At 48.2% G+C, this 26,302-nt stretch overlaps 1 protein-coding gene, 1 long non-coding RNA gene and 1 pseudogene across 2 annotated transcripts; all 3 read left to right on the top strand.

Moving 5' to 3' along the window:
- Positions 1-153: 153 nt before the first annotated feature.
- LOC142049756 (interferon alpha/beta receptor 1-like) lies at positions 154-2,105 on the top strand (annotated as a pseudogene).
- Positions 2,106-6,903: 4,798 nt separating this feature from the next.
- LOC142049374 (uncharacterized) lies at positions 6,904-10,218 on the top strand. The gene is made up of 3 exons (XR_012657703.1): positions 6,904-7,218; positions 8,744-8,920; positions 9,577-10,218. It is a non-coding gene; the product is annotated as an uncharacterized LOC142049374 (long non-coding RNA).
- Positions 10,219-16,605: 6,387 nt separating this feature from the next.
- On the top strand, positions 16,606-26,264 carry MATK (megakaryocyte-associated tyrosine kinase). Its single transcript, XM_075077038.1, has 13 exons — positions 16,606-16,792; positions 21,507-21,559; positions 21,769-21,882; positions 22,039-22,154; positions 22,503-22,722; positions 23,733-23,826; positions 23,927-23,992; positions 24,142-24,241; positions 24,334-24,418; positions 24,597-24,670; positions 24,777-24,972; positions 25,359-25,445; positions 25,585-26,264. Exons 2-13 carry the CDS (start codon positions 21,551-21,553, stop codon positions 25,765-25,767), a joined length of 1,344 nt encoding a protein of 447 aa, XP_074933139.1. The 5' UTR covers positions 16,606-16,792; positions 21,507-21,550; the 3' UTR covers positions 25,768-26,264.
- Positions 26,265-26,302: the final 38 nt, after the last annotated feature.

Raw genomic sequence — 26,302 nt, 5'->3', positions numbered from 1 at the left:
AACAGCGAACTAAAACTTCTGAATACAGAAATAGGGTTGTAAGCTGATGGCTTAAGGATGTATCAAAAGACAATTTATTTGCTTTCTAAACCAGGTCTGCAACAGAACTTTTGCAAGGTAGAAATTTAAGGGTTGTGTTTTCTTTCAGGGGACATGGGCATTGGCTGCGGTGACTCAGGGGGCCTGAGCTACTGCTGTTTTGTCTGCATAGACAAGACAGCAGCGTTTTTGTGATTGAAATAGTACCTGCATGTTATGGTTCAGGCCCAGTGGGCAACTATACACCACACAGCCCCTCGCTCACTCCCCCCACCCCTGTGGAATGGGGGCGAGAATCGGAAGAGCAAAAGGAAGAAAAAAAACTTGTGGGTTGAGAGAAGAACCGTTTAATAATTAGAATAAAATAATAATGATAATATTTATTATGATAATAACAACAGTAATGATAATATAATGAAAAGGAAAAGGGAAAAAACCAGAAACACCGATGACACAACCGCTCACCACCCGCTGACCAATGCTGCCTGTCCCTGAGCCACGTTTGCTGCCTCCCTCCCCCGGCCAGCTCCCCCCAGTTAACGTACTGGGCATAACATTACATGATATGGAGTATCTCTCTGGCCAGTTTGAACCCGCTCTCTTGGCTCTGCCCCCTCCCATCCCGGGTTCTTGTGCACCTGGCAGAGCCTGGGAAGCTGGAAAAATCCTTGAGAAGTGCAAGCACTGCCCAGCAACAACCAAAACATCTGTGTGTTATCTCAACCTTGTTTTCATGCTAAGTCCAAAGCACAGCGCTGTGCCCGCTGCAGTGAAGAAAATTAACTCTATCCCAGCTAAAACCATGACACTACAAAAATTCAACATTTAATTGTTAGCTTATAGCACACTAAGTAAGAGAACAGCAATGGGCTTGTCATACTGGGCAGCAGCCCTTTAGCAATTTCAAGTAACACTGAGGTGTTCTCCTGTTAAAGGCTTGGTGTTCTGTACAGTCCGTTTTAAAACAGGGGCCTTTAACCAGTGGGATGACATGAACCGCACCAGTATGTCTCAGATGGAATGCAGGTTCCCTGGTCACGTAAGCAGTGGTGCTGGGCTGTTCTGCATGTGAGGGCTGAGCTAGGGCAAGCCACTTCTGCCCGGGTGGAAACAGATCCATTTGTGCCAGAGGGAAGCACTCCTGCAGGGCCCCCTAAAGTGAACAGTGGGACCATAAGCTCTGACTCACCTCTCATTGGAGTCACATCCCCTTTGGGACCTGAAACAGGTCAATCTCTTCAGTATCGTGTGTCCTACTGGGAGAATGCAAGTACTACTAAAAGATAGAGAGGAAGACAAAAAATACACTATTCAAAATTGGAAATCCAAAGGAATCAACACTTTATTGTTTAGAATTCAAGCAGAATTGATGACACATTTAGATCTCCAGTTACTTGGGCTGCAAAGCATCCCAGAGTGTTACAGAGCTAAAATCAGTGAGGCAACCAGAGCTGGATATATTATGCTAATGCATATGTTGGTGTTACTTATTACTAGGAAAACTTTAATTACCAGGAAATAAATAGCTGTTTGTTAATTGATTGGCATTTTCTGGCTTGTTTGTGCGACTTTATCTTAGTCTAACCAGTCGTGGCCTTAATTTTATATCATGGACGTGAACTGCATTAGTCAGTCTTCGTAAACTGACTGGCCTGCAGGGTGATATTATAATGTGGTATCAGTAAATTCTATGCATGGAAGCTGGGTCTGTTAAATAAAACTTTTTCTTAGTTTTATTTTTTTTTTTAAAGCACTCGGCCATCACCGTTTAATCGTGTCCCATCAGCAGAGTGAGCTGTACTGTGAAGCAAACTCGCTCGTGGGCACCTCCTCGAGCACGGGCTGTCAGGCTGGTTGCACTGTCACCCCTGGACCGGGTCAGAACTCTGCAGTTGTGCCCACCAGCAGCAGGAACTTATTCCCCAGCCTGTCCTAACACCACACTTTCAAGAGGGGACATGGATTAATACCTGGTTTTAGTTGGCAACCTGTATTGATGGTATTTGCTTATGCTAATTGCACAGTCAAGACAGATTCTTTATGATCCGTGTGTCTAATCTTTAATTGCAAAGCCTCACTACCTGCGGTTTTCCTCATGCCTACACAGGTCATTCAGGCATTCAAATGTGGATTTCGGGTGGTGGGATAATGAAAAGAAAATCCAATTCTGGAGCTTCCTCTGCCACACAACCGTTTAATGGAACTTAAGTTTTACTGCTGAATATTCCTCCTCAGGTAACTTTGGAAGTCATAGGCAGTGCATCAGGAATGATAAATCCAAGCTTTTGGTCTAGGCTCTGGCAAATAATTCTCCAGGAGTCCTGGCAGAGAATGCCTCGCCAGCAGCGCTGCCTCTCGGGAATGGCTACACGGCATGTGTGCATACAGAATTGTGGTTATGTTTCTGAGCTTTCATCAGCTGCACTTATTTCCTGGATTAGAGCCAGGATTTTTGATCATTCTAGGAGAAATTAGTTCCGGTCACCCGTGGCCATTATTCTGCCCAACAGAGCACATAAAACACCCCTGTCCACTATAAGGACTCAGGCTGCATCAGGAAAAAAGCGATGTGGCTTGTAGGCAGAGAGGGCTCTGGTTGAATTAAATTAGGAATTTCCTGTTTTGGCAGCATATCAAGTTAAGAAGATTTTGCAGGTTTTTATTACTTATAGCAGAAGTGTTGGTTTTGGAATGTACTGAACTAACCACTATGATTTATCAACAGAAACAACTGCCTTGTCCTGAGAGGTTACTTTTCTCTGGCCATCAGAACTTGTTTTGCTGGCAGGTTTGTTCCTTGACCCTGAGCTGTATTTAGTTTTGAGGCTTTGGGTTGAATTTGCAGGCCTACTCCTTAAAGGGAGCTTTTTTGTGACTCTATAACTGGCCATGTGACTATATAAAATGCCTGTGTATAACACAGAAATTCAGACTAAAATCATGCAACCTCTGCGGTACTGTTTCTGCAGTAGTTTGTCAGAATCATTTTATTGTTCCTTGCTTGCTGAGACTGCTACCAGAGAGCAAAGTTCAGCTGATATCAGCATTTCCTAGGGACTTTTGTCTCAGTAGAGTATTCTGTTCTCATGCTTTAAAGATAATGAAGTGAGTCATTGTCTTCACATCTCATATGATTTATTATGGACATACATCGCTAATGCTTTCCGAGGCGGGGGCGGGGGGGGAGAGGAGGGGAGGGAGGAACAAAAGAACCCCAGATCTTTTGTTCAGACTTGTGGCTTTGAACTAGTAGGCTGATTGGGAGCTTGCTTAACTAGCGAGTTGCTTTGAGTTACTTTTTTAATCTATGTACTGAGGGCACTTCAGTGGACAGTGGTGCTCATGGGAGGGTTTTGATTATTTAATTTTATAGGTATACTTCTGCTTTGGCATCAAGGATGAGTAGATTCATCAGCACCTTCTAGTCTGTATGGATACATCATTGTTTTATTCTCCTGCTGAAAAAGTAACGCTTATCTGCACCGGGTGCAGACTGGTAGTGCTGATAAAGGAGTAAATTTGACATCTTGAAGAAGAAATATCAACTTGTGAAGCTTTGGGAGCATAGAAAACTTCCTAGACTGATCGTCAATACAAACTGTGCAGTAACATCTCCGACCCACTCTGTCATTAGCATTTGATATACTTATTTACGACCTAGTTCATCTTTTGTCATGAAGCTGACAAGGTGGAGTTATAACAAGAAGTAAAATAAAAGGAAAAGACAGTTTAGGCATTTGTCCTAAGCCAAAGGATGTAGGGCCAAGTACCAGATTACCACTGAGTGCAGGATAGGATGTTTGAAGGAGGAAGGAGTCCTGTGAGCTGCTGAGGAGCTTGAGTCAAATGTAGACACACTCGTGCTTGAGCAGAAAATACTGGTAATCCTTGCTAGACACTCCATGGTAACGGAAGCAATGAGCCATTCTGCGGAGGACAGAGGGAGAACAGGGCTGTCATCCACCTCCCATAATGAACAAGTTTCTCAATAAGCCCTTTTGCCCACAGTGGCAACTCTTTTGCTGGTACATGTTTAATACCAGTGATAGCAAGTCTGTAGATGTGATGACCTCAATATAACTGCCTTTCTCTATTGTTACCCCAAACCAAGATTGTCAGTAAGCTTTCTAAGCTGGAAATGTTACCGCTTTTAGTTGTTGGAAATGCTGGATACGCCTGCTGAAGGGTAGATGGGAGTGAGAATTAAGGGGGCTGCCAGATCAGCTCTTGGAATAAACTGCATGGAATAAACTGATGCTGAAAACTGCCCAACTGCCATAGTTCTCATGGACCGTTAGGAAAGCGGAATTGTATGGGTTTTTTTTCTCAGAATACCTGTATCACTTGCAGTTATGTAATAAGTATGATGATAATTGAATCTTAATTTCCTGCTGTAGGAGGTGCTGTGATCCAGCGCACAGCTGGCTCTATGCACTAATGTCAGTCAGAACTGCAGTGAAATTTGGAATTAATCAATTGGAGACTAAGAGATTTGGTTTTTTTCCTAGTTGATTGTAGGTTGAAATTCCTCTCTTGTGTGAGGAGACGTTTTCTGCCAAATTATAGCGGATCATGCTGGCAATACGGTGTGGCAGGAGTTGCACAGTGTGGTTTTTAAACTCTGCGGAGTGACATGCGGGTCAGTATATTCATTGTCTGAAAAAAAGATAAGCAGTGAGGCGACTTAATCTAACGTTATGTCAGGCAGAACAAGAGGAATTATAGGAAGACTTCATGCATGACTGAATAGTTAATGTACCAAAGTAAAACTTGGGGGAAAACTGTCCTAGCTCTTCCACAATATAAGGAGCTGTGCTGGCTCAGGAGCAAAATTTTGGAGTTTATGATAGTGCTGAGCAGTAGTTTATCAAAACTTAGACATTAAGAACAAAAATAGAGGACAGAAGACATTATGCTGCTGTTTTGTATAATGACAGTGGCTTGCTGTGCTTGGGGTACTAATGGCGTGCAGTCTCCTCCTGTCTTTGAGGGGATAGGGTAGGACTTGGGAAGGGCCTGAGGCTGGCGACAGAGAAGATCAAAAGCTTCCACATCCTAGCTTCCACAGCAAGGATGACTTGAGTGGGCTGGGGCTCTGCAGCCCAGCAGAGATGATTTAAAGCAGATACTAGACATTTACAGAATCTGAAGTGGGATGAAACAGCTGGATAGGAACTGAGTGTCCACTGTCTCTTCCAGTACTACAAGAGCTGTGAGGAGCTAGCTTCAAAGCAAACCAGAGGAGGTGACGATCCTTGCAATCGGCGGTAGATCTGTGAGAGTCTTGCTCAAGGACACTGCAGCTGCAGAAAGCTAAAGGGGGGAAAAAGGATGCTGAGCAAGCATTTGAGAGATGTTTTGAGAGTTACCAAAGGACAAATTACATCAGGCTTGAGATATTCTTGGGGCTGACAATTGAAGCAGAGGGATTTGCAAGGGAGTATTCTATATTGCCTCTTCCCTCAGCATCTGCTTGTAGGCACCATTGGAGACAGAATGCCACGCTGCATAGACCTGAATGGGCTGTTCCCAGGTAGTACCTTTTTGATAGATGTCACAGAGTTGCTCTATCACTATTGCATGATTTTCTTCTCTGTGTGGGCTTCATTGCACTGAAGTTGCCTCTGCCTTCTGTGCAAGCTGATCTAGGCTCCCTCTGTAGGCAACAGAAAGTAACAGCCAGGATGAGTTGCCTTTCGGAGATGGCTTATTGCTCTCAGATCACTGAGAGCAGACGGATTTTCTTGATGACTTGTGTGTCCACTGGCTGGTGGCCACCAGCCGTTCAGGGTACCGGGGCGTTTGGTTTGACCTGCCACTGGTGCGAAGCTGGCAGCCCCCAGGCAGCTGTCAGGATAACTGGACAACTAAAGAAGGCGTTGCATGTCGCGCTGATGCAAGACCCCCATTTCTTGAGGGGTGCACTTTTTCCCCCTAATGCAATGTGTTTCAGTCCTTAATAAGTATCTCTGTGTATTGCCACTAATTAATCAGTCTTGACTTTCTAGTGAATTGGAGAGAAATGCCTGCGTGTTATCTGCTGCTTTTGAGTGGTAAGATGTGCTTCTCATTTAACAGTGTTCCAGATCTCAGTATTTCTAGAGAGTCAAAATAAAAAATTCTTACTCCTTTTTTTCCTCAGTTGCAAGAATACCTATTTTGAATCGTTATCTGTCATACTAGCAAGAACGTTAGATTTTGTGTGTTTTAATAAGGTCTTGTATCTTGCTTTAGAAATTTGCCACATACCCTGAGTTTGGGGTGACTCAAACTGAGCACCATTTGGAACTGGAATAGACCTCTTATGGGAATGAATTAAAACTGTGTTCTTGTCCAGAGTTATTGTCAATGATTCCTGCCGTTTCCCCAACACCTCCAGCTGAGCTCTCCCAGAGTAAGCACAATTAGCCTGCTTCCTGCTCCCTGTCATTCCCTGCCAACACCACGAAAAATGTCATTAGGTATTTTTTTCTATAAACAATCTCATTATCCACTCTGTGAGGCAGACATCAAGAAATTAAATCTGTGAATTGTCTGCTGTGTCAGTCAATTAGAACCAACCATTTTTTACTACAATCTGTTTTATTAATCCTTTTGGGTTTCTGTATAATTCAGTATACAGGATAATTACAGTTACGAACAACGAACATGTGCAAGCGACGATGACAGCAGGAGCAGCGCCTGCCCTTGTGGCTGCAGCACGCTGCTGCGGGTGCGTGCTGCCTGCCGAGCAAGTGCTGCTGGAATCCAGGATCCATGGCTTATGGATGTGTATGTTTTATTTTAAAGTTCTTGCAGTGTAAAGTAGTTGGTTCTCAAATAAGACACTTAAAGAAAAAAAACGAAACCCCAAGCCCACACGAAGGCTGCCCACACTAAGGCCACTCCTTCCTGTGGTCACAGAAGGAGATGACCTTCCTGCTCAGAATCTCCTTCTGGAGAAAGAGGATAGTTTCTTCAGTGTGAAATGACTATTTTATCTTCCTCCTCAAATATCTGTTTCATATCCGGCATTCAGTTGTCCTAAATAGATTGAATTAAATGCATATTCTGAAACTGTGGAAATAAGAAATGGCAGAAATTATTTCCACTTCTTTCTTTTGTTATGTTTTCTAGTTAAAAAGACAAAATATACTTTATAATCATGTCTCCAAATGGGATTTGAAGTAACTTCAATACGTAAGCAATATTTTTCCATATCTATTTGTTGAGAGAATGATTATATGGGCTGTGGATTATAAATATTCATCATTAACTCCTTGAAATTATGCTAGAAAAAGTGATCCTTCTTTAGCACTGAGTTTGAGAAACCTGAAATGAAACTGTAACAGAATTAGTATTTCACCTTTTTAACAGGTGATGTAGATCAGCTTACTCCGTCATTCGTTTGGTTTTGTTTGGGTTTTGGTGGGGTGGGGAAGGAGTAAACAGGTACACTGTTCGGGAGACTAAATACGTTCCTCAAGCTCCTGGACGGTTGTCCAGATTGAAAAACATAGGATAGTGAGTTTGTAACTAAAACTGCTAGAAAACTTGTTGAGGAAGCAAGGAGTGCTAAAAAATTACATCTTGTTAACCCTTCTGATATTTATTTTAGTAATGAGAAAAGCTTTCTTCTCCAGATAAGATGTAAATATTTTGATGGTAAAGGCAGTTTTCCCTGCCTGCTAGAATGAATATCTGCTGTTTCAAACTTTTCATTTGCACAGCTTTGTATTTGTTCACCTGAATTCTTATGATTTTTGTTAGATAACCTCCTTTTAAGAAGAAATTTTTAATGATGTGCTAAATATCTCTTTCCTAACTTGTATTCCCAAACTTTCATATAATTCATCTTCTGGGGTGCCTCCTGTCCTGCAAGTGGTTATTGGTGTGCCTATGAACGCTTGGAATCAGGGCCAGCTGCCCCCATAGGGGAGTGTGTGGAACCCACCCAACTGAATTCCACTGTGAGAAGCAAAACTTGAGGGGATCCTCCCCCTTACCTGTGTTACTTCCTCAGTTTGCTACTGGAAGGGCAGCTTGCTTTTTATGATGGAATAAAAGAGATCTGTTACTTAAAGTGTGTTTGCAGAGAGCTATGGTGTGTTACAGCACACCGAACAACCAAGAGGCGACCGCATCTGAAACTCCTCCAGATTTTTTTCAGAAGCAAGCATGTGATATGCCTGTAACTGCCTGGCCCCTTTGAACTTCTGCCTACGTTAGTTATGAGTCTTAGTCAGTGCCTTACTGAAAACATAAATGTCAGACAGGTTGGGGCAAGAGAGTCCTTTGCTCTTCGTATTTTGTGAGGTGACACGCATCTAACCAAATGCATATGCCTACACTATTGTCACCTGTATCTAAAGCAGCTACGTTAGGGATACTCTACAGTCCACAAAAAGCTCGTCCTGTAGACGTGTCTGGCCATACACAAGTCTTGCAGCCAAGACCAGACTTGTATAAGAAGCCTAAAACGGGTGGGCTGTGTGAGCGCTTGCAGTAGCGCAAGGGAGTAAAGGAGAAATTCATCAAACTCTTAGCACTTGTGAGCTTTTTATACATTGCAGGTTTGAATGTGACTCGAAAGGGAGGCTTTTTTTGTTTTTAATCGAGTGTTTCAGGAAATTTTCCGTTTTTTTCAGAAGCCATTTAGTGTTTTAGTAGAAAAACAGTACCGTCATTGAAAGGGAAATGAATATGTTGCCCTGTTTGATTGCAGACTTACCAGGAGCACTTAGAATGACAAAAGCACAAAAAGAAAGACGTTGTTCAGAAAACAGGAAACCGAGGAAAGAGGAGCCCCACATGATTCAAAACCAGCTTCAATGTGAGCTCTGTGATGTCTCTTGCACAGGAGCAGGTGCATGTGCGGCACATAGCCGGGAGACATCAGAAGGTGGGATAGGTTTGTAGGGTTATGAGCGTGACAGAGCTTGCTTATGTTCTAGAAGTGTGCACAGCAAGTCAAAGATCTTTCAGAAGCATTTCTGAAAGAAAAATTCTGGTAGAAATATATGCTTTAAGTGAGTTCACTGCAGTGAGCAAACTCTTGGGATAACCAGGTGTGATCCCAGCATAAGTGTGTTGCTCAGCTTCGCCAGATGTCACAGTTCAGTTTGTGTTTGCAGAGCACAAAGACTGTAGGAGAGTCTCAAATTGCCTTTTTTTGTGAAAGACTTTTTGCCATTGGAAGAACTTCCCTGTCTTTGCAGAGATCCTATCTTTGCAAAGAGCAACGTTTTGATGTTACGTGTTGGATATTGCGGCAGGCTGAATGCGAGACAGATGCTCAGTGGAAGCTTTTGCTTGACAAAGCAAACCTTTTATCACAGGCATCGGTTCTGTGTGAATTAGAGGTGCAAATCTCAGCAATAAATTTAGTCCACTACTGCCAGCTGCTGTAATAATTGCTATAGTGACAGGAATAGAACAATTTGGGGAAGATTTTTATGCCGACAAACAACTGACAATAGGATTTTTAACTCAAATGCTATTAAGGATGTCTTCCTAAATAGTAAAGAACTGAGCTACTAATCCAGCCTTCATTCACAGACTTATAAAAATAGAGGGAACAAGCAACAAACTTGTGGAAGAGAAGGTGATGAAACCAGCAGCAGAGCTACAGCCATCTCTGAAAATACGCCTGGAGGACTGCTGGATGTACGGCCTGTTTTACGTGGCCATGTAGAAGAGGTTAACATCTTTCCTTGCAAGATAAATTGTTATGTGAGGCTCTTGATTTCAGACATGCTTACTGTGATTTTTAACATTTGCAACGAGGTTTTTTTCAACAATACTTGATCTAGCTGTTGAACTTATTCTGTGCTGGTTTAATTTGTGCCTAATCACTTGGCTCTTTTTCAAAAGTACATTTATGGGCTTACTTGCAAGGTTTTGTATTAGTCAAGCTTTTTTCTGGGGGCAAATACTGTTTTCAGTGCTGCACCAGGTGATGAAACGTTTAGATTGTTTCCATTGTTATTATTTCATGAATTTCTGAAAATGTGACTTTGCTTTTAGTTATGAAATTGTACATTACAATTCAATGTAATTGCCAGTGTAATGTACAATTTGTACATTGTAATGTATAAATGCAACAATTACAAATGTGCAAGATTTGAAATATATATTAAATCTTCAGGCATAGCATTTCCAGAGGCATCAGTTTTTGTTCTTCCCATTCTCACTATAAGCAAAAGCAGATAAAAAGGAAAAAAAAAACCAAACAAGTCTAATGATTATTTACACCTAGAAAATGCTCATGAGGACACAGGCAGGTGACTGAATACCAGGGAGGAGGCGGGTGCTCCAGGAAGTGGTAATGATCTTCAAGGGAACGCACTTGGGTGCACTTCATATGAGCTTTGAAATGGAGTCACATCCATCATGATGACAAATGCTGTCTTGGCACAGTGTGCAAATGAATCATGTTCTGGTTAAATTTCTATATGGGGTTTTCAGTCGTGTCTTTCTAGAGCCCTTTACAGTTGAAATGGATGTTGTGTTTCCTTCCTGTCTTAAACAGTATGTTGCTGTGAGATTTTGAAATAGCTGTTGTACATTGCTCGACGGGTTGGCAAAGTTTTAATAAGGAATAAGCCTGTGCCTTCTGGTGAGAAGTTCCTGATTTTAGAAGAGTTGTTAGTGTCATGAGTAGTTATCCTGAACAACGTGGATTATGTCTCAGGTTGGAATTGATGAAGGAAAAAAAACATCTTTATGGTAAGCTGAGTGCAGTTTCAATGGGTTTGTCTTTAGTGTTTGGTATTTAGTATTCAGAGAGGAGTGCTAGAATCCTACCAGCAAAATAAAATATGTGATAGGAGGTGGGAGAAAAAGTTCTACTCTTACATTCACCCATAAAACTGCAGTAGGTGAGTGATAGAAAAATGCCAGTAAATATCAGAAATATCCGTGGAGACCCTCAAAGACTCAGTCTAAATGACAGAGGTGGTACATTCTCTATTCTGTGTGCTTCTGAGGGAGAATTTCTTGTATGATTACTGGGGTTAAGAAGATTACCAGGCAGCTGTAAAATCCTGCATGCAGTCAGTTGTCTCAGATCTTGAACATTTTTAGAAAGAAGCTCTGAACTGAGCTCTTCATTCACTTGACGTTCATCCTTAGGAAGGTCTAGTTTTTATCAAGTGCAGGTCAAAGGGTTGTTTTGTGTTGGTCTGTTTTGGTGGTAAAGTAGCAAAGGTAATTTCTTACCCGGCTGCTTATAGGATAAAAATTGTCACAGAGGTTAATACGTTCCTGGTGGCTTTACAGGCCTGTGACAATGCAATCTAGAAACTAATTTCAAAGTGCTGAAAAAACCAAGGCAGGGTCCCAAGGATGGGAAAATGTCCAGAGAAGCAGCAGGGTGTTAAAGGGAAAGCATGTTTGTTGGCTTTTTACTTCCAACATGTCACTTTTATCCTCTCCATAGGCAACGGGACTTTTCGTAGAAGGGCGTTTAAAGAGGGCATCAAGCCTGTGAAATGCTGGCAGTGGTGGGCAGCATGTTCTTGAAGGCGTCGTGTTGGGACAGTGTTGGCAGGCAGGTGTTGCAGCATCACCCAGGAGCCTCGCCGGAACCTCTGGCCCAGCAGCTCATGCTCTGAGTGCCGTTCCTCAGTTCTGCTGCCTCGTGGCTGTTTTCTTACGAACGCGTTAAGTGCGATGTGACTCCTCTGCACTGCTGAGCTGCTCTGTTAAAATAGTATTGATAAGTTTTACTGATAGCAATAAATTGATGGGATCATATAATTATGTTGATATTGTGTAGCAACACTATTTCCAGGAAGGAGACACCTGTCTACATTCTTTGCTAAGGAAAGACAGCTACTTAATTTTGTCAGAGGTGCATTTCAAGCCCCCAGGCACTCACAGTTGGCTTTTACAGAGCCCACATTGCTTTTCTGAAGGCTTGCAGTCATTATTTGTAGAAAAACTTTTAAGGGAAGTCTCCAATGCTGTAACTGTGCTCATTCCAGAGAATCTAAAGCTTGATGACTTTGTCACACTTTCTTGAGGTAAAGCAAAATTTCAGAACTATTTAAACAGTTTTTAAACTGTTCCTTTTAATTCTTTGCCTGCTGAGTTTTGCTGTTAAAAAATGACTGCAATCTATTTATTTTTGTGGGTTTTTTTCTCGTATCTTGCATTGTCAATTGAACCTGGGCTGCAAGATCCCTGCTAGAAAGGTAAGTTGGACAATTTGGAGACTGAGAGCTGTCACCAGTGAGACGACGCCACAGTCCATGCACAGGTAGAGAAGATGAGCCGTTAACAGTTAAGGAGGACACTTTGGTAAGTGTTCCTGGCAGTGTATGCGGGAGATCCCCACTGCAACTAACACTTCTAAACTACTGAGAGATGCAGTCTGCTTTTTAGAGATAGAAATATAAATAGTAACACCAGAAGTTGTGTTGATGTTGCTCACTTTTTAATAAAGGGATTCATCAAAGTGAGTGAATATTTCAAATGAGAGTCCGGTTGCCTTTAAATATGATGCTACTTGTTTTAAGTGTGTCTAACTGCCATTGAGTCCTCTGTCACATTCTTTTATTGCCTATGTGGAAAACCACAGAACTTATTGTAGCACATAAAATTGTACAGTGTGTAACTCAAGCCCTCTTCCATTCTGTTTGGTTGTTCTTAGCTTGGTATGCAGGAGGAAAGGTCATTTACACACAATTACTTCTTTTTCATTGACACTTAAACTTTTCGTGCCTGTGCTGTTTCTTTGCAGTGAAATCATTGACTTTCCTGAACAATATCGAATAAGCAAATGTTAAAATCCTACAGTTACACACGTTAAATATGATGAAAGAGAATCGAGTATGAGACTAAATTTAAATCACTGTAGCCAGTTGTGCCTGACACCTCTGTGGCTCAGTGCAGAAGTTTGGGCACCAAATTCTTGATTTCTTATTTTCAAGGTAGCTGGCAACTTAGCTTTAGGTGAGTGTTTGCAATATAAACTTAATTGCAGAGTGTATGGTGTAGTGGTGATGATGATTTTCTAAATAACTTTAAAGTCCAGCTTTCATAGCGTGTGTGGGAAGAACTGCAGATTTTTATGTATTTCCTTCATACAGCTGCCTTCATTTCAGTTGGGTTGTTACCATTTTATCGCCTCCTTCTCCTAGCGTGTTCTAAAAATGCTGGCTTTCCGAAAGAAAAAATTAAAAAACAAACCAACCCCAAATCAACAAACAGTGTTTAGAATGGGCCCCTTGCCATATCCAGAAAATACATTTAATGCATGCAGTAAAGAGACAGCTAGAGAGCAGAGGTGAAGGAGGTGGAAAAAATTACAAAACGATGTTACCTAATAATGATACTGCATGTATAAAATAATGCTGGTATGGTTCCAATTTTTATATATCAAGAGGTCCTTGTTTAGTCTAATATCTTACATTTTTAATAACTTTTCCTCGAAATAGTGTACTGTAGGTAGTTTTAAATTGTACTATAATTCCTACAGAAATTGCACCATTGTGCAAGAGTGAAGTTGCCTGTAGCAACAGTTCCTTTCCTCTGTTACGTCTCCTTCCCCTCCCATTCCCTTGCTCTAGAAGAAAATCCCTGCAGCAAAACAGGTAGACAGTCAGATACGATTCAAGGCAAAAAAACAAACAAAAAAAAAACCCCAAAACCACCCCTCCCCCCTGGTATCGTGTGTACTCTTTATAGATATTCTTTATTCCTTCAGATTTCTGCCCTCAAGTTGGAGGCAGTTTCTAACCTGGCCTGAAGTGGCTGAAACTGCCATGGTTTTTTGCACAGGTTTCTGTTTTTCACCCCACCCCTTTTGGAGGGGGATCTTGCGCCACAGGGGCTCCTGCCTGGGAGCAGCGAGTGGCAGAGCTGTGCGGAGGCACCCAGCTGCTCGCTTAGAGCCTTTTTGGCGGTTTTGGCGAAGTTGAAGAAGTAAAGGTGTGAAGGGCAGGCTGTACCGCGGGGTTAGCATTGTCGCGGGCGTACCCGGGAGAAGGGTGCAATGGAGGCATGAATGCTTTTGTTGTTCTGTGCGATGTTCCCGGCTGGCTGGCGGGTTGTCACAGGCTTCGGCCTTGTGCACGCATTCTTCACTTAAACTTCAGTTTCAAATCACTCTTCACATTCCTTCAGGCTTTTTGGAGCATTTTGAACAACAGCTTTTTAGAACTCACTGAAAAACGTTATTTCTGCATTGTTTATTGTCAAATAAACCTGTTTCTTCTTTAAGTACTTATTTTGGGCGTGTAAAGCAGGTTCTGTTTAAACATTCTGGGTTAAGAGTTGTAAGCCGTACAAAAAAATATATTTGAAGAGGGGTGCATTTCAGCGCTTCTGTAGATGTTTAAATAGATGCATTGCTGTATTTAACTAGTGCAGTGTGTTCTGAACTGAAAGGTGCTCACAGCTAGCTGGCCCTGCTGAAGCTGCTGCCGTCCTTCTGTACACTTAGTGTTACCGTAACCTTGTGCCAAATCCCTGACTCTGAGCTTCCTTTCACTACGCAGTTATCCTCATCTGTTTCTGGTAAATCAGAATGATTAGGAAGTGTCAAAATATTGTGGGCAATTTCTAACCTTTTATCTTAGTCAGATCAAAAGATCATGGTGCATCCACTCCAAAAAGCTTCCCTCATTAGAAATTAGGAAGTAAAACCGTTAGACGCTGCCACAAGTGCTGCCAGACATGAAAGCCAAGTTGCAATACCAAACAGGGAAGAGTTCAACTGATGTAGCAGACACCGTTCGGGGTAGGTGCCATAGATGCCTGTAGAGACCAAGAACCCAGGTGTGGAACATGCCTCTATGTGCTTCACATCACCCCCCAAAACAGCCGTGACACACAAGCACGGACACAGTGATGATGGCCTGATGTGTCCAGATAAAGCAGCTGTCACAACAGGGGGGTTTGGGTGTAACCACCTGAGGGGTCAGCTGCAGCAGCGTACCTCCCCCATCCCTTGGGCATACCCAGTCTACTTTCCTGCTGGGGCATAAATTTGTGCATTGCCATTTGCTCTGTAAGGATTTAATGAAAACATCTTTGCTGTCCATGCTGCTCCTTGGGGCTGCTGGGGGTGGAGGGGAATCCCTCTTGGAAGCAGCAGTCTGGCTCCTGGTCATGCAGTGTGCAAAACAGTGTGCATCTGAGCCCAGTGTCCTGTGTGCCTGCTTGGAGCGGGGTAAGGTTAAGGCATCATCTAAAGCTGCAGCCATTATCTAGGGTGAAATACCCTTTCAAATGATCCTCTATCCAAAGGACCCAACAGTGCTGTGGGTAAAGATTGAGGCACTGACTGGGCGGCGGATACCCAGACACGTGAAAGGGGGGACCAGCTCTGGCAGGAGCGAGTGGGAGTCTTTGCTGGCCCTACAGCAGGACAGGGAAGCCCATTTCTTAAGTCTGAGCAAGTTGTTCCCTGGGTGTGATGCTGAGTTCTTTGCACCATGGTCATGCCTGTAACAATGACCAGGTGTGGCAAAACCCAAAAGCACAAAGTATCTCCGCTTGTCACAGAGTCCTGTGCAGACCCTGGGAGATCTGATGCTGAGCCCTAGGAGTGTGGTGCAGGGGCTGTAAGGGTGTACTTGTTTGTGCATTCTCAAGCTTGAAGAGACCTTAAAAATCCAGAGGATAAAGCAGGGAGCGCTCCTGGGGAAACACGTCCCAGGAATCCTATGAGCAGGCCAGCCGGAATGGCTTGGGGAAGTTGTTTGTTGATGGAAAAATATAAGCAGGAGCTAAAACTACTGGCTAGTTAGGAACAGTTTTTTTCTACACCGCCTTCACCCTTGAATTGCCAAGACATTTTTTGAAGGCTTAAACACCATTTTATTACAAACAAAACAAAAAAGTACACACAAAAAACCCACCCCCCAAAACCCCTCAATGGTGTATGGGTTTGCCTGAACCTGCATTTTCTTCTTTTTCACCATTTTGCTCAGAATATTGGAGACGTTGAATGTTGGTGCAAAGCTGGTCTCCAGCTTTCTGGCTGGGATGATGAGGATGAGCTGTGGAGGCAATTATTCCCTCCCCACTAGTTGCACATGCTGGAGGATATAGATAAGCCGCTGCTGTTCGGCAGTGGTATTTCTCTAAAGGTCTCTCTGCAATTGCCCGTTCCAGCCTGTGATGCATCTGTGTTTTCATACCCTATTGACCAGCAAGCAGTGGCTGTGCCCTTGGGTCATCCTCCCCCAGTCTCACAGAAATCCGTGCAGAGATGGGGTTAGACTTCAGGATCCCTAATCCCACCCCATCCTCTCCTGAGCCTCAATCTCCCTGGAGGGCTGCTGCCACCATGGGCACGGCCTCCTCTGGTAGCTGCTCGGATCGTGGCAACCGAGGTGGTAACAACGATCTGCTATGCAAATACAGAGATCTGCTAATTTTCTGTGAGCGCTACACAGAGCTGCAGGATATAGGAGCTGATGATCTCCAGTTCATTTCTAGTGAGGGTGTGTACTTGTGCCCTCAAAGGGTAAAAGTTGTTTTAAGTGTTGTCAAATAATGAGTTATCTGTGATTAATGTTTGACTGTGCAGGCAGCAGGCACTAGGACCTCCGGGACGCTGCATCTGCAGCCCTTACCAGAAGAGAAATCAGGAAATAACGCAGTAGCTCTTTCTGGGAGCATGCCCTTCGAAATAAAGCTTTGCAGCTACATATGAAATAGAATTTACTCTCCAGGAATTCACGAATCTGAGTCCAGGCTTAGCTGTGAGGTGCCCCGAGACATCATTGCCCGCAAGGCCCTGCATGGACATTGCTGGGAGGTAAGTGCAAGGGTCTATTAGAGTTTCTGAGAGCAGGTGACGCATTGCCGTGTCTGCTCTGAGCGGAGAGGGATGGGCATAGTGTTGTAGTGTGAGTGTGTTGTGGTCAGTGGGGAAAATGGCCAGGTGTCACCCATTTTTCAGCAAGAGAGCTGTACTTGCCATTTGTCCCAGTGACCCTTAGTGCAGCCGGATGTTTGTAAAAAAGTTCTCCAGCTTGTGTTTCAAAGGTGCATGCACAATGCACCTGGCTCCGATTCCAGCGCAGAGGTGCCACGTCGCGGCTCCCCTCTTTGGCCGCTGTGCCATTGTGTCCTGGCAGCTCCTCCGCTGGGGTAACTGCACTGGAAACAAGCCTGAACCCCCCAGATCAGGGTTGAGGTGGCTCCACCAAACCCCACTGTGTTTCTGTACTTCTCATCCTCATTGCAAATACTCAGGTTAACCAATAGAAAAAAAGTGTAGATAGCTCTAAAACAAAGAGGGGGGAAAATACCTCCTCCCAGGCTTTCTGCCCATGCATCCTGCTTGTGGGAACGTTCATTCCAGTGATGGGAACCACACGGACCAAACGTCTCCAAGAACAAGGCTTGTGAGTGGCACCAGGAGAAAGGTGATTCACTGCCATTGCCCGCCGGCGGCTGGGTGGAGGCTCTGGCTGGTCTCCAGGCTCTGCCATGGGCAGGTATCTGTGCGCGGGTGCATCTCCAGCACTCCAAGCCCTTGTGCCAGCTGGGCAGAAGAGAAGCCAGGCCCTTCGGTGTTCAGAGTGGAGGATCTGTCCCTTCCAAGCACCACCTGCTGTGTGCACCCTGGGCAGGACTGAGCAAACAGTTGCTTCTTTTCACCAGAAGTTTATGTCCTGGAGCAGCAGAAAATGAAGGACCAACTGTCAGCCACGGTTGTCCTTCCTGGCTCAGCCAGTGTGTCCATCCTCGTAGCAGGTTGTACCACAGTGAGGGGTGTGGAGCAGACCCTGTCCTTGAGCTCTGTGACCACAAGGTCCTCATTCATCCTGGAAGTGAGCTGAGCTGCGTCCAGGCACGTCGGACTCCGGCTGGGCCTGCTGCGGAACAGGGATGGAGCAGCTGCCTTTGCATCTCTGTCCACCAGGTGTGGCGTGCATGGGCTGCAGGATGAGAGGGTGTCTGTGCTAGCTAACAACAGCTTCTGGAAGAGATAAAACTGCTGCCTGCTAATGTCAACCTTGCAAAAGCTGCAGTTGTCCATTTTTTGTTGCTCTGGATAGGGAATGGCACGATAAGTCCTTGGATCCTTGCTGTCATGGAGACAGGCTGGGGTTTACCGCTGGTGATACAGAGGAGTGACTGTGACTCACGCTCCAAAAGAGGAATAGAGAAAAGACTGTCATTTCTGCTCCAAGTTGCTGACTGAGCCCCCACACCTCTCCCAGCCCAGCAGAGCTAGGGAGGCATCGTCCTGCTCTAGCTGGAAGTTTCCAAGAGGCCAGCAGTGGGGTTTCCCGAGAGCGGTGCAGTCAGCGCTGGGTCCCAGACCCGCATTGCCCTGCCCAGGCTCTCGTGTTCACTGAGCACCAAGAAAACCAGTGCGAGAATTAAATCATCTCTCCTCCTCCTCAGATGTTTCTCTTCTCTGGAAGCCAATGCTTCCCTGGCTGTTTCGAGGTCTTGGAAACAGAGAGGAACACCGAGCTGCTGGGATAGCTTTGTGCTGTCTAGTTCTCTGGTACGAAGGAGTAAGGTGGGCATGCAGCAGATTCATCCATGTGGGACGTGCGTCTCATTGGAAGGCATCTTTACCAAAGCTGAAGAGCATGAGTCCTGAGAACTGAGAAATCCCACCTTCCTTTAGAAAAGGAAAGAAAGCATCTGCCATGCAGTGACAGAAATTTCAACAGCAGAATGGATCTGGAGGAAGGGTGCTGAAATCGGAACAAAACGTACAGAAACCATGACCTGACTGTGCGGTGGGTTTGGGGAGGATGCCATGGTGTGGGGATGCACAGCAGCCCAGGCAGCGCCACAGAGGACACAGGCTTGGTGTCAACACCCCAGGAGGTGGGCTGTCCCCCCTCCAGCCCCCTGTGCTGCTGAGGCAGCAGGGGTGGGCTGTTGTCCATTGAGTCCCACCATCTGCAATTTCAGGAATTAGTGGATGGAATCCTATGGGAAACTGCCCTCAGGGACAAAGGAGCTGAACAGAGCTGGTAGCTCTTTAAGGACATTTTTCTTAGAGCACAAAAGCTCTCAATTCCCTTATGTTAAAAATATCAGGCAAGGAAGGCAGGAAACCAGCGCAGCTCAGTAAAGACCTCCTGGTCAAACTGAAGAGTAAGAAGGAGATGCATAGGCAGTGAAGCCAGAGACATGTGTCTTAGGAAGAATATAGGGATGCTGCTTGGATGTGTAGGGGTGGGATCAGGAAAGCTAAGGCACAGCTGGAGTGGAATTTGGCAAGGAATGTGGAGAATAATAAGGTCCTCTACAAGTACATTGGGCAGAAAACGAAGATTAAAGAAAATGTGTGTCCCCTTTAAATAAGATGGGAAAGCTGGTGACAACCAGCTGAGGTACTCAACTTTTTTTTTGGGGGGGGCCTCACTTGTCATCCCTCAAGCCCCTGAACCCCAAGGCAGGGACTGGGGGAACAAAGTCCCTCCCATTGTAGATCAGGTTCAAGCCCACCTGAGGAACCTGAACACACCTAAGTCTACAGGATCCAGCAAGATGCAGCCCAGGATCCTGAGAGAATTGGCTGATGTAATTGCGAAGCCACTCTCCATGATATTTGAAAAAGTTGTGGCAGTCAGGCAAATTTCCCAGAAACTGGAAAAAAGGAAACAGCACATCCATTTTTCAAAGGGTAGAAAGGAGGACCCTAGGAACTACTGACCAGTCAGCCTCACCTCACTACACAGTAAGAACGTGGAGCAGATCCTTCTGGAACATATGTCAAAACTCATGGAAGATGGGGAGGTGATTAGAGACAGCCAAAGCTGCTTCACCGAGGGCAGACTGTGCCTTATGAATCTAGCAGCCTTCTAAAACGGAGTGACTGCATCAGTGACTCCGGTGAAGAGCTATGTATGTCATCTGTCTGGACTTCTGTAAGGCCTTGATATGGTACCCCAACACATTCTTACCTCTACATTGGAGAGATTCAGGTTTGAAGGTGGACTGTTAGATGATAAAAAAATTGGCTGGAAGGCCATGTCCAAAGAGTCACAGTCAATGGCTCAATGGCCAAGTGGAAGGCAGGAACAAGTGGTGTCTCTCAAGGGTCCATCCTGGGACCAATACTATTTAATACTTTCATCAGTGGCATGTAGAGTGACAATGAGTGGACCCTCAGCAAGTCTGCAGATGAGACCAAGCTGAGTGGTGCAGTTGATTTACTTGGGGGAGGGGATGCCATCTAGAGGGACCTTGACAGGCTGGAGAGAAGATCATGAAGCTCAACAAGGCCAAGTGCTAGGTTCTGCACTGGGGTCGGGGCAATCCCCAGTATCAGTAGGGACTGGGGTGGATGGATTGAGAGCAGCCCTGCGGAGAAGGACTTGGGGGTACTGGTGGCTGACAACCTGGACATGAGCCAGCAATGTGCACTCACAGACCAGAAAGCCAATTGTATAAGCAGCATGGCCAGCAGGTCAGGGGAGGTGATTCTACCCTTCTACTGTGCTCTGGTGAGACCCTCCGGGAGCCCCATGTCCCACTCAGGGGGCCTCAGCACTAGCAGACATGGACCTGGTAGAGCAGGTCCAGAGGAGACCACAGAAATAGTCTGAGGGCTAGAACTTGGGAGACCTATTGCAGCCTTTCAATATGTAAAGGGAGCTTACAAGAAAGACTTTTTACCAAGGCTTATAGTAACAGGACAAAGGGTGGTGGGTTTAAACAGAAAAAGTGTGGATTTAACTTGGACGTAAGAAATGTTTTACAATGAGAGCAGTGAGACACTGGCACAGGTTGCCCAGAGAAGCTGTGGATGTCCCATCCCTGGAAATGTTCAAGGCCCAGTTGGATGGGGCTTTGAGCAACCTGATCTAGTAGAAGATGTCCCTGCCCACGGCAGGAGGGTTGGGTCCCTTCCAACCCAAACCATTGTATGAGTCTGTGATCCTCCCCATGGAGGTGATGCTGGGTATGAAGGGCTCTAGGAGGCGAGGACCCACAATTTTGAATTGGAAAGTGGTCACATGCATCCCAGCATGACATGGTGGCAGGGGGAGCACAGGGGTCTTGTGCAACCATCTGCAGCCAGTGGATGTGACAATCCCACCTCGGCCCAGCCTTGTCTGTCAGCATCACCCCTGTGGCTGGCAGCCGCCGCGGCAGCCCTTCTGCCCATGGCTGTCGTGGCCCTGATGACTTGGAGCTGCTGAAACAAGAGGTGAAACAGCAACTTCCTGGTAAAACCACATTCCCCCTCGAGCCTCAGCGATGGGCTCCTGTTGCACCAGCCGTGCCAGTGGTGGGTGGAGTGCATCTTTGGACTCCAAGGCAGGGAGAAGGGGCAGGGGCCAGGACGGCTGGGTCCTGCTCCCACCTGGGTTTGGGACAGGGGTGCCCCCGCGGTACAGCCGGTGCAGGCAGGGTTTGCCACCTGCTCTAAGCCTTTTTCTCCCTCCTGTGGTACAGGGCTGCTCCAGGTGATGGACAGGCTTGCAAGGAGGTGCACTGGCCAGTTTAGCCCCCTCTCTCCACAGCCCACTTTGGTTTCCTCTCCGCAGGTGGCAGCAGGAAACAACAGGGAGTCCCTGATGCACTGACGACCATGTCCGGGGTGAGTGGGGCTGCCACAGGGGTGCCAGAACTTCCCCTGCTGACCACACGTCCCCCCAGGACTACAGCAGGCTGGAGGGGGGCTCGTGCCCAGTGCCCCTTGTTCCCAGCCAGCCTTCACGTGGTCCTTCGGGCTGGCCCCTATGGCTGTGGGAGGCAGAGGGGGCCCAGCTCTTGCTGTCCCTGCTGACACTGCCTTCTCCCTTGCAGAAGCACTGGCCCTCCGGGACGCAGTGTGTCACCAAGCATGACCACACCAAGCCGAAGCCCCGGGAGCTGGCCTTCCGCAAGGGTGACGTAGTCACCATCATCGAGGCCACGGAGGTGAGCCTGATCAGTGCTTGGGGGAGATGCTGCTGTGAGAGGGCATGGAGGAGGGGGGACCCTAGTGCCATCAGCTGAGCTGCTACAAGCCAGCTTCCCCCTTCCCAGCCGGATCCCACCTTTCCTTCCCTTGCTCTGAGTCTCTTTTGCCCCCAGGGCAAAGGCTGGTACCGTGCCAGGCACAACGAGACAGGGCAGGAAGGTCTGCTGGCAGCCAGCGCGCTGCGGGAGCGCGGCGCCATCCGTGTCGACCCCAAGCTCAGCCTCATGCCGTGAGTACAGCGGGGGGGATCCAGGGGAGCCAGCGGCCCAGATCAGCCCCTGCCAGTTGCAGCAGCAGATGAGTCCAGCACATTTTCCCCCCAGCCAGGTTTTTGGTGGGCAGCTGGGGGCAGAGCAGCCTGTAGCCATGCCCTGTCGAGGGAGGGATTTGCTGGGGCCAGTGCCTGGCTTTAAAGGCCCCCAGTTGTGTCCACCCAGCTTGGATGGACCTTGCAGGGAGGGGGTTTATGCAATGGGGTCTGCGTAGCTTTGGCAGGGGCTCTGCTCTCCCTGTCTCCCTGCTGGCACTGGGGGAAGCCCACTGGCATCACCCCTCTCCCCAATACCCCTCTTCCCAGCTGGTTCCACGGGAAGATCTCGGGGGTGGAGGCAGTGCAGGAGCTGCAGCCCGCCGAGGACGGGCTGTTCCTGGTGCGCGAGTCTGTCCGGCACCCCGGCGACTATGTGCTCTGTGTGAGCTTCGGCAAGGAAGTGATCCACTACCGCGTGGTGCACGAGGAGAACACGCTCAGCATTGACAGCCAGCAGTACTTCTCCAACCTCATCGACATGATTGAGGTGAGACCCCCCCACCCCGTCCCCAGGCAGGGAGCCCAGCCAGCGCCAGACCAAGGGCAAGAACCTTATGGGGTCACATGGAGCAGTGGCAGGTCCCTGTCACTTTCTCCTGCAGTTTTCATTGGGTTTCTCTGTCCCTACCAAAGACGTGTGGCTCCCACTCAGTTTGGGGTGCAACGGACAGATCTGCGATGCCCTGGGATGTCCTCTGCAGCGAACCAGCCACACTGGTAGCAGTCCTGGTCCCCTGCCCAGGGCCACATTCCCTCCCATCCCAGCTCATTTGGTGCTTCACACAGCAGTGGGGCTTAGAACATTTTGGAAACATGCCTCTACCACCCCTGGATGAGGTCTGCGCCCGGCCAAGGCTTTGAGGCATTTTGCCATGTTTCTGTCCCCTCCAAGCCGCCCTCTCGCCTGCTGACCCCCTGGGGCTGCTGCATCAGCTCTCACCCTTCCAGCGAGCTCTTCAGGGTCTAACTTTGCCCTGCCTTTTTGCCCTGTCTTTGCTGCTGCCCATCTCCTCTCCAGGGGAGGTTGCACTCCCATATGTTTTCCTCATTTAGACACAACTTCTGCTTTCAGGTAGGTCCTTTCCCCTTTCAGCTGCCCTGGTCCTGCTCTGTAACCGCGACTGCCATCCTGCTGCTTCCGCTCCACTCGCCTCTGCAAACCGCTCTCGGCCGCTGCAGCACGCAACAGGGGGTTTAACCCCACCAGCTGCTGTGTGGCTCACCTGTAGCACCCTGTATCACCCACGGTCCATCACAGTGTTTCCCCAGCTGTGCCTGGAGGGGAGCAGGGCTGAGACAGGGGCTGTGGATTGTGGTGCTGGGGGGAAACGCAGCGTTTCGCACTGCCCAAGCTGAAGGGGCTCCAAGCCCCTCAAGGGTGGCAATGGTGCTGGGGTCCCATGGAGTATCCCGTGGCCATTTCCCAGCTCCACAGCCCAAGCTTGGGGGTGAGAGGCAGCATCACCACATCACCTCTGTCTGTCCATTCCTCGGCAGCACTACATGAAGGAGCAGGGAGCCATCTGCACCAAGCTGGTGAAGCCCAAACCGAAAACGGGGATGAAGTCAGCTGAGGAGGAGTTGGCCAAAGGTAGGGGATGGCAGGGGAGGGTTGTGGTCCAGGTTTTGGGGACAAGGCAGCGTGGACCCACTGGTGGCCCCTGCTAACCTGCCCTTGTGCCTGTGCCCAGCCGGCTGGTTGCTGAACCTGCAGCACCTCACACTGGGAGACCGCATCGGGCAAGGCGAGTTCGGAGGTAGGTGAGAAGATGGGGTTGGAGGTTCCTTGGCTGCAGACTTCCCCAAACAGCACCCCCTAATGTCCCCTCTCCATCCTGTGGCATGGGGGGCTCAGCCTGGGATGCCAGGGTTCGGGTGTGGGGCCGAGCCTGACCCCCCGTCACAGACGTCCTGCAGGGCGAGTATATGGGGCAGAAAGTGGCTGTGAAGAACATCAAGTGTGACGTGACCGCCCAGGCCTTCCTTGCTGAAACGGCTGCTATGACGTGAGTGCCCTGTGCAGGGGGTACAGCCCAACCCTGCCCTGTGACCTGGAGATGAGCAGGTGCCCCCTTGACACAGATCCCCTCCATTTCAGGAAGGTCCGGCACAAAAACCTGGTGTGTTTGCTCGGCGTGATACTGCACAATGGCCTCTACATTGTCATGGAGTTCATGAGCAAGGTAAGAGCACCTGGCTGGTCCTCAGCCACTGGGACCTGTCACTGCTCAGATCTGGAGACAAAATCCCTGTTTGGGGAGCTGAGTTGGATGGACACCAGCTGCTGCAGCCCCTGCGGGAGGCAAAGTCTCTCTGCAGCTCCATCCCATCGGTCTTCATGCATTTCTCCTCCTCTATCAGGGCAACCTGGTGAACTTCTTGCGTACACGAGGCCGGGCACTTGTTCCAACACAGCAGCTCCTCCTGTTTGCTCTGTAAGTCCATATCCCTCCCTTCAGGCTGGGGACCAGTGCTCTGCATCCCCCATGGCACCCCCAGGGACACGTGGTGACACCACACTGCCTCACTCGGCCATGGCAGGGATGTGGCCCAGGGCATGGACTACCTGGAGTCCAAGAAGCTGGTGCACAGGGACCTGGCTGCCCGCAATATCCTCATCTCCGAGGAGAATGTGGCCAAAGTGAGTGATTTCGGCTTGGCCCGGGTCAATCCCAAGAGTGCAGATGCCACTTTGCTGCCCGTGAAATGGACAGCCCCGGAGGCCCTGAAACACAACGTGAGCAACGGTGGGAAGGGCAGGGGGCCAGGGGGTCCTCCCAAAGCAGCTTGCCCTCTTGGGTCTCCCTTGCTCATCCCCCCTCCCACCAACCCATCCCTGCCCCGTGGAGGCTTCAGGCACATTCAGCCCTGCATCTCCTGAACCTGAGGCTCTGTCCTGACCAGCCCTCGCCCTGGTGTGTCACAGGGGTTGGGGCAGCTCTGGCAGGAAGCGGCGGGAGGGACCCAGGGCTGTGCAGGTGATGGGAAGGGAGTGGGGGTCACACCCTGGAGAGCTGGGGGTGGCGGGGGGCAGGTGCTGTCTCCTGTCTTGCCCTCAGGGAGGGATGGGGGTCCAGCATGGCCCCCAGCTGCCTTCATCCTCCCTTCCTCCTGCTGCCACAGAAATTCTCCTCCAAGTCAGATGTGTGGAGTTATGGGATCCTCCTGTGGGAAACCTTCTCCTTCGGGCGAGCGCCCTACCCCAAGCTGGTGAGTGCTGTGACGGGGGGTGCTGCAGGTCACACCCCACTGGTACCGATGGGGCAGGGACATCCCACTGTCCCCTGGCCAGGGAGAGCCCCCAGCGGGGCAGGGAAGGGGGTCCCAGCTGACTTCTCCATTCTGGCAGAGCCTGAAAGAGGTGACAGAGCTGCTGGAGCAGGGGTACCGCATGGAGCCCCCTGAGGGCTGCCCACCTGCCATCTATGCCCTGATGAAGAGCTGCTGGGAGCTGGAGCCAAGCAAGCGGCCGTCCTTCAAGAAACTCACGGAGAAGCTGCAGAAGGAGCTGAAGCACCTGAGGGACATTTAACCCCCATCCCACTCCTGGGACCCATGGCCAGAAGCTCACCCGGACCCACTGGGCTTGGGAGCAGCACAGCAAGGGGCGGTCAGGCAGTGGGGTGGCCTGCAGCACCACTCTCTCTTGCGGAGATGGCGCAGCAGCTGGGGGGGGTCTCTCCTCCCCCGGGGTGCCTCAAGAGGAGGCAACAGCCTCCCTCCATCCTGGGATGGGTCCTTCTTCCTACCACCCAGCTCAGAGAAAGCTCCCATGGGATTGGTCTCTCCCAACCTGCTGGGGTGGAGAGAGTAGCCCCCAAGGGGGGCCATGCCCCACACCCCCCATGCTCTGCCCTGGATGGTGGGTGCCCCACATGCAGTCACTTCGAGCTGCCCCTCCCAGTGACAAGGGACAGGACACGACATCTCCACATGCTGGAAGATGAAACCCCACTCAGGGAGGCCAGGCACAGCCAGATAAACCACCCGGATTTGGGCTTTTTGATTAAACCAAAGAAATTAGTTCAACAACATCTTTAATCCTCTGGGCTCAAATTAGGCCTATC

The sequence above is a fragment of the Phalacrocorax aristotelis genome, chromosome W, assembly GCF_949628215.1.
Source record: "Phalacrocorax aristotelis chromosome W, bGulAri2.1, whole genome shotgun sequence".
In the NCBI taxonomy this organism is placed as follows: domain Eukaryota; kingdom Metazoa; phylum Chordata; class Aves; order Suliformes; family Phalacrocoracidae; genus Phalacrocorax; species Phalacrocorax aristotelis.
The sequence above is the reverse complement of the archived record's forward strand: the minus strand, read 5'-3'. Positions and strand labels throughout refer to the sequence as shown.

Coding starts and splice junctions, on each gene's coding strand:
- MATK (XM_075077038.1), top strand. Junction 22,723..23,732: donor ACCTCATCGACATGATTGAG/GTGAGACCCCCC, acceptor ATTCCTCGGCAG/CACTACATGAAGGAGCAGGG. Junction 23,993..24,141: donor CGGGCAAGGCGAGTTCGGAG/GTAGGTGAGAAG, acceptor CCCCCGTCACAG/ACGTCCTGCAGGGCGAGTAT.